Below are 8351 nucleotides of genomic sequence, written 5' to 3'. Positions count from 1 at the left end.
TGTAGTCCCAGCTACTTGGGAGGCTGAGGCAAAAAAAAAAAAAGTATATCTAGTTAAGTTTACCAACCTGGCCCAGCACAACTAAAACAACAATGACAACTGCAACAACAACAAAAATAGCCGGGCGTGTGGTAGATGCCTGTAGTCCAAGGTACTTAGGAGGCTGAGGCAAGAGAATTGCTTAAGCCCAAGTGTTGGAGGTTGCTGTGAGCTGTGATGCCATGGCACTCTACCCAGGGTGACAGCTTGAGACTCTGTCTCAAAACAACAACAACAACAAAAAACATCAAAATGATTTTCATGCAGGATATACTAGAGGTTGCTTTTATAATTTATGAAGGAGTTTCCTTGACACATGTGCTAATGGACAGAACAAATTTGGAGGGATACACATCCCCTATAGCTAACAATGAAATTTTTTAATAACACACCTTTGATAATAATTATGTGCCAATAATTACATCGTTACAATAGGTCCTGGAAAGCTCTCTGTGCACACCCCCTCACAAGCATCCTACAACATACCTCCAGCCTGTTTCTAAAAGCAAATCAAAGGCACATACCCAGCAGCATCGGATGTTCTGAAACTCCAGCCCGAAGTAGTCACACTCTAACAGGTTCAAACGCTTCCAAACTTGTGTCAGTAGTACGTGTCCATCCCATTTGGGCTATGAGGGGAGAGGTGGGAAGAATCGTGAGGACTGCGACTAAACAGAAATCTGTGAAAACTGTGCATAGCCCTACTTTCCACAAATAAGACCTTCTGCCGTCTCTGGCTTCACTTTGCCTGCCAGCACATACGTAAGAGTTACAAATCACCACAGCAAATAAAGAAGTCTGAGGCACTTGTATCAAACCTGATACCAGAATAAAGCAAAAATAATTCCTTCCATTTTACACTCTCTCTTTTTTTGAGACAGCTGCGGCATTACAGCTTACAAACTCTTGGACTTAAGCGATTCTCTTGCCTCAGCCTCTCAAGTAGCTGGGACTCAGCTCCCACCACAACGCCTGGCTATTTTTTGTTCCAGTTGTCACTGTTGTTTAGCTGGCCTGGGCTGGGTTGGAACCCGCCAGCCTTGGTGTATGTGGTCAACGTCCTACCTACTGAGCTATAGGCGCTGAGCCATTTTACACTCTTACTATGTTTTTATTCATATTTCCTTGTAATTTATGGTAAAAAAGAAATGCTTTTAGTTTTGATAAACATTTAATCAAATGATTTTGATATTTACTAAAAAGCTGACTCATAGCTATAGTCTCTGTTTACCTAAGATCCCAGTGAATAATTCATTATTTGGTAGCATTTCACATTAGTGAAAACAAAGGGAGGACTGTTCAAAGATTAGGTAGGGCGATCAGCTCTACATTTAGAAGAAAAATGAAGTGGAATACCTTTATACACTATTCACAAAGATAAAATCCAATGGACTAAAGACTAGAATAAAACAGAAAAAAACCTCTTCTATCCTGGGGAGGGTAAGGTCTTCCTAAGCTCAGCACAGAGGAAAGATCTGACTAAATAAAAATGAAAAACATGTAATAGAAAGACATTTAACAAAGTTATAATTTAGAATCACGTTGAAAAATTACAATTTATGTTTTATTTTGCTCTTTTGAATTAAGAAGTGCAAATAGCTAATAGGCATTTAAAAAGGTGCCAACTCCCTCTAATAATGAGAATAAAAACAGTGAGATGTCCTCTTTCACCCAGCAAAGAGGGTTAGAGTAATAACGCCAGTATTTGTGTGTCTGGGAAAAAACAGCAACTCTCATAGAGTGCTGGGAAGAATGTAATTTGCTATGCATGACCTTTGGGGGGACAATCAAAAAATATCTTTCAAAAGTTACAGTATGCATTCACTTCTGTCCCAGCAATTCTACTTCTAGAACTTTTGTCCTACAGATGTTCTCATACAATTGCATAGAGCTCAAGATGTAAAAACAAAGTCAGTAAAAGAATCAGTAAGTAAACAGTGATAAATCTGCAGCAGAAAATGATGCAATCCTTAAAAGGAACACAGAGCTCTCTATGTATTATCACAGAATAAAGTCCAAAAGATTCAGAGGAAAACGATGGTCTCTATTTCCATACAATGTATATAATAATTGCACTTTATAAAAGACATAATACCTCATGTATACACTTACATACCATAAAAGTAAGTTTCAAAGGCTGTACACCAAATCTTTAAAGGTAACCATCATTAAGGGACATGAGCAGAAGTGGAGGGAAGCAAGAGCTTTCTTATCTCTTTACTTCTGTAATGTATAATTTTTTTTTTATCAACACCAATATCTTGACTCTAATCTCCTCACACACGTGCAGCATCCTGATAAACCAGCCAGAGAAGCCCAGAAGTGACTGCTCTGAGGAGCAGGGAGGGTGCTGAGGCTGCTGCCACTGCTACTCACATGCCTTGGGGGGCTAAGTGAGTGACACGCAACAACCAACTAAAGTTTATTCAAAAGATAGAATAGTTCTGTATAATGCTGGAAAATGGTTTTATCATAGCTTGTCACTAGACACATAGAGAAAAGTCAATCTTATGATTTTCCCAGAATCTGAGATGCTGAGAGATAAAATTTCTACTCATGAAATATGTATGTACACAGGAGAAGCTCCATAGCTGATCACCTCCCTACACTGTCCACCTCCTACGGTGACCTCATTTTCACACACGGGACATGCACCACACACATGTGTAAGTGCAGCAGGCCTTGTTCCTCATGCTGACCCTTCTGTGTGCTGACCAGTTTGTTATAGTCCCTTAGGTGGTCACCTCACAGAGGTCCTACTCTGTGCGTGTGAATTTCTGAGACAGTCTTGCTTTCTCTCACCCAGGCGGAAGTGCAGTGTGGCATGATCACAGGTCATTGCAGCCTGGAACTGCTAAACTCAAGCAATTCTCCAGGCTTAGTCAGCCAAAGTGTTGGGATTATAGTCATGGACTACTGCACCTGCCCCTTGATATAAATTCTTAATAAAACAGGAAAGGATAAATGATTCTTTAACAATTAACCATGGAGGTCTACTCCAAATAGTCCACTACTGTTTAACACAGACATCAAAACAAGAGAAAAAAAATCAGAGCTTAAAAAACCTCAAAGGAGGAAGTAAAACTATCAATATTTGTAGTAGATGATATAATTATTTATTTTGAAAATCTAAGATCAACTAGAAACTATTATGAAAAAGTTCAATTTAGGTGTCTGAGGAATAACTGTAATACAAAAATTAACAACTTTTACATATATGATTCAATACTACTTTGAAAATAGGATAAAAGAAATCACCACATTGGTAATAGCAACAAAAAAGCTGAAATATTTTGGAATAATCCCATTTGGTCTATAGTGCTGTTCAAACCTGATGCTTCTTTGTGGATTTTTTGTCTGGATATTCTGTCTACTCCTGAAAGCAAATTCTGAAGAGTCCAATTCTTCCTGTATCACTCTCAACGTTCTCTCTCAGATCTGTCAGTATTTGCTTTACACACTTAGGAGCTCTGCTGTTGAGCATATGTTTATTTATAACTGTTATATCTTCCTCATGAATTGACCCTCTTATCATTATGTAATTACTTTCTTTGTCTCTAGAGATAGTTTCTGACTTAAAGTTATATTTTGTTTCTTTTGATTACTGCTTATATGGAATATTGTTTTCCATCCCTTCATTGCAGCCTATGTGTACCCTTGAAAGTGTGTATTAATTAGATTTTACAGATTTAAAGCAATCCCTATAAAAATTCCAATGGCATTTTTCACAGAAATAGAATGATTCCAAGTTTGTACGGAACTATAAAAGACCCTGAATAGTCAAAACAATCTTGAGAAAGAAAAACAAAGTCTGAGGCATCAAACTTTCTGATTTTAAATTATATTATAGAGCTACAGTAATCAAAACACTATGGTACTGGAATAAAACTAGACACACAGACTAACAAACATAGAGCCCAGAAATAAACCCAAGCATACAAGGTCAACTGGTTTTCAACAAAGAGACACATTGGGGAAATAAGGAACCAAAATAAGGAAATAAGGAAATAAGGAAATAAGAACCAAAGCAAAGAGACAACTTTCAGAATGGGAAAAGATATTTGCATATTATGGATCAGACAAAAGCTTGCTAACTAGGATCTACAGAGAACTCAAATTCATCAACAATAAAAGACCCAATAATACCATTTATCACTGGGCAAGAGACATGAATAGAACCTTCTCTAAAGAAGATAGACAAATGGGTAACATATGAAAAAATGCTCATCGTCTCTTGATCATCAGGGAAATGCAAATCAAAACTACCTTGAGATGTCACCTAACTCCAGTGAGAATGCCTACATCACAAAGTCTCAAAGCTGCAGATGCTGGTGTGGATGTGGAGAGAAGGGAACACTTTTACACTGCTGTTGGAACTGCAAACTAATAACAACCTTTTGGAAGGAAGTATAGATCTCTCATTTGATCCTGCAATCCCATTACTAGGCATCTACCCATTAGAAAAAAAAATTCTTTTGGCTGGGTGCAGTGGCTCATACCGGTAATCTCTGGGAGGCCGAGGTGGGTGAACTGCCCTGAGCTCACAGGTTCGAGACCAGCCTGAGCTAGAGCAAGACCCTGTCTCTAAAAACAGCTGTTGTGGCAGTTGCCTGTACTCCCAGCTACTTGGGTGACTGAGGCAAGAGAATCACTTGAGCCCAAGAGTCTGAGGTTGCTGTGAGCTATGATGACACAGCACTTTGCTGGGGACAACAAAGTGAGACTGTGCCTCAAAAAAAAAAAAAGAATCCTTTTATCATAAGGACATTTGTAGTAGTCTGAATATTACAGCTCAATTTACAATTGCCAAAATGTGGAAACAACCTAAATGTTCACTAACCCAAGAATGGATTAACAAGCTGTGGTATATGTACACCATAGAATACTACTTAGCCATTAAAAAAGATGAACACTTTACATCTTTTGTATTAACCTGGATGGAAGCAGAATACATTCTTCTTAGTAAAGCATCATAAGAATGGAGACGCGAAAATCCAATGTACTCAATTCTAATATGAAGGCAGTAGATGAGCTAATATAACGGGTGGGGTAAGGGAATGAGGGAGCAGGGAGAGAGGAGGAGAAAGGGAGATGGGGGGTCACAGTGTATGTCACACCTCTTGGGAGTGGGTGACAATTATAAGAGGGACTTTACCTAACAAATGCAATCAGTGTAACCTAGTTCTTTGTACCCTCAATGAATCCTAAACAATAAAAAAAAAAAAATGGGGATATAGCAGAGGACTAGAATCATAAAAATAGTTTGACTATAAAAAAAAGAGTGGAGAAGCAAGAATCTAACATACTCAATACTGACATCTAGTCAGTAGACATCTAATAGGCACCCACATAAGAGGGAAACTCCAATCAATTCAAGGTGGGGGGTGGGGAAACAAGAGAGCAGGGAGAGGGGAGGGTGGGGAACGGGTATGCTCCAATTTAATGGGCACAATGTTAGGGTGTATGGCACACATCTTGAGGGTGGGACACAATTATAAGAGGGGCTTTACTTAACAAAAGCAAACAATGTAACCTAATTAATGTACCCTTAATTAACCTGAAACAACAACAAAAAAATGCAAGCATGTCCAGGAAAGTTCTGAGAGGGAAAAATAGGGGAGTACTAACCTTCAATTAAAATTATTGAACAAACTACAGTAATTAAAAAGTTTGGTAGTAGTATGTGTCTACACAGACACATCAATGGGACAGAACAGGAGGTGAAGGAAGACACTCAAATATATAAAATACTGGCATATCTGATAGAAGTGATATTTCAAATCAGTGGGGGAAAACAGATTATTCAATAAATACCACTGGGTATATGCATCTGCGAAAAACCAGGATATAACCTTACCTCATGCTTCACAGCATAGTAATTCGAGTTGACTAAAATGTTTAAACATAGAAACGTTTACCCATGAAAGTACTGCAATAAGAAAATTTTGTTGTCTACTCCTGATGGGTAAAAGACCATTTTCACTACACTCCAGAAGTTAAAAGCCACAAGAGGAAACTTGAGAACAACACAAAAATAAAAAAAATCTGGGGCAGGTGCGGTGGCTCATGCCTGTAATCCCTGCATCCTGGGAGGCTGTAGGCGAGTGGACTGCCTGAGCTCATGAGTTGGGGACCAGCCCGAGCAAGGCAAGACCCCCATCTCCAAATCTAGCTGGGTGTGGGGGGTGGGCACCTGTAGTGCCAGGTCTTGGGAGACTGAGGCAGGAGGATAACTTGAAACCAAGAGTTTGAGGTTGCTGTGAGCTATCACACCACAGCATTCTACCAAGGGTGACAGATATTTCGGTCACTGAAAGAAACACTAAGGTAAACACTGTTTATCTTCAAAGATAAATAGGGAAGGCCAGGTGTGGTGTCTTACACCTGTAATCCTAGCACTCTGGGAAGCTCAGGCAGGTGGATTGCCTGAGCTCACAGATTCAAGACCAGCCTGAGCAAGAGCGAGACCCCATCTCTAAAAACAGCTGGGTGTTGTAGCGGGTGCCTGTAAACCCAGCTATTTGGGAGGCTGAGGCAAGATCACTTAAGCCCAAGAGTTTGAGGTTGCTGTGAGCCGTGATACCATAGCACTCTACTGGGGGTGACAAGGTAAGACTCTGTCTTGGAAAAAAAAAAAAAGATAAACATGTATGACTCATATCACAGACAAAGGCCAATTTATTTAAAACTTACCAAACCACAGAAATAAGTAATAGTAAAAAGGATTATGGCCTGAGTAGGAGGAAGACAGGGCACTTTAAGGCTGTGAACACACAGAGGGTCCAGGAGGGTAGCTGCCTCCAGGAGGCCTAGCCGGCCCTGCCTCTTCCCCATGCCTTGCCTGGTGCACTTATTCCTCTGGTGTTCATCTGTATCTCTTTTATTTTACTTAATTTTTTTTTTTTTGGCCGGGGCTGGGTTTGAACCTGTCACCTCTGGTATATGGTGCCCTACTCCTTTGAGCCACAGGCGCCACCTTTCACTTATTTTTTTGAGACAGAGCCTCAAGCTGTTGCCCTGTGTAGAGTGCCATTGTGTCACAGCTCACAGCAACTTCCAACTCCTGGGCTTAAGTGATTCTCTTGCCTCAGCCTCCCAAGTAGCTGGGACCACAGGCACCCACAATAGCCCGGCTACTTTTTGGTTGTAGTTGTCATTGTTGTTTGGCAGGCCCAGGCTGAATCCACTAGCTCTGGTCTATGTGGCTGGCACCTAAGCTTGCTTGAGCGATAGGTGCTGAGGCATTCATCTGAATCTCTTAAAATACACTTTATAATAAAGTGGCAGATGTCGCAAAAGAAAAAAGGAAAAATAGGCATGTTGATAGGCTGCCCACAAAAGCAGAAACATAAATGATATTTGGGCATATAAATGGAGGCTTGCTGTGTTCCTAACCAGAGATAGGCAAATAAAAATTACACTGAGGGGCACTGCCTGTGGCTCAGTGGGTAGGGTGCTGGCCCCAAATACTGGTGGTGGGTTTGAACCTGGCCCTGGCCAAACTGCAACAATAACCAAAAAAAAAAGCCAGGCATTACAGCGGGTGCCTGTAGTCCCAGCTACTTGGGAGGCTGAGGCAAGAGAATTGCCTAAGCCCAGGAATTGAAGGTTGCTGTGAGCTGTGATGCCACAGCACTCTACCAAGAGCAATAAACTGAAACTGTCTCTAAAAAAAAAAAAAAAGAAAAAATTACACTGAAATGCCACTTTTTAAATCTGAAGGTCAAAGTATCTGAAAGTATACTGTGTTAGAGTATGTGGGAAACAGGTGTCCACATGGGCTGGCAGGTGCCAACTGCAGCTTCAGTAGAGGCTAAGCGGATACTGTCTACTGTAATTTAAAAGACCACCTTAGTACCTGAAAAATTCCACTCCTAAGCAGTATTTCACAAATGCAAAATCAGACACAGAAAAGAACACCTGTCATAATAATGCTTCTAATAGTAACTTTTTAAACATACCCGGAATTTACCAGTATAGGACTATCTAATAAATTATAGCACATCTAGACAATGAGATTCTGGGTGGTCAGTAAGACTAAGATGGCTCACCATGAACTAAACGGAGTGATCTCCAGGACACACTATTAGGAGAAACAAGCAAGGTGTGGTCAGCACAGTATACATGCCACCATCTGTAAAGACAGGGAAACGTGTGTGCAGGAAAACGCATGGCTCCCTTTGGAGGATCACAGCAAACCAGGAACAGTTGTTGGTTCCAGACAACAGAACCAGATGACTACATATCTTCCTATGCTTCTTGAAATTTGTCTCATGAATATGTACTGAACTATTTTTTTTTTTTTTTTTTTT

At 40.2% G+C, this 8351-nt stretch overlaps 1 protein-coding gene across 1 annotated transcript in view; it reads right to left on the bottom strand.

The window, feature by feature from the left end:
- Positions 1-8351, bottom strand: part of FARP2 (FERM, ARH/RhoGEF and pleckstrin domain protein 2) — a 126272-nt gene that overhangs the window by 90887 nt on the left and 27034 nt on the right. Inside the window, 1 exon segment of the mRNA XM_012810404.2 lies at positions 564-668. Coding sequence (XP_012665858.1) covers positions 564-668 — 105 coding nt within the window.

This window comes from Otolemur garnettii, unplaced genomic scaffold, assembly GCF_000181295.1.
Source record: "Otolemur garnettii isolate 467f Iridium unplaced genomic scaffold, OtoGar3 scaffold00133, whole genome shotgun sequence".
Lineage (NCBI taxonomy): Eukaryota > Metazoa > Chordata > Mammalia > Primates > Galagidae > Otolemur > Otolemur garnettii.
The sequence above is the reverse complement of the archived record's forward strand: the minus strand, read 5'-3'. Positions and strand labels throughout refer to the sequence as shown.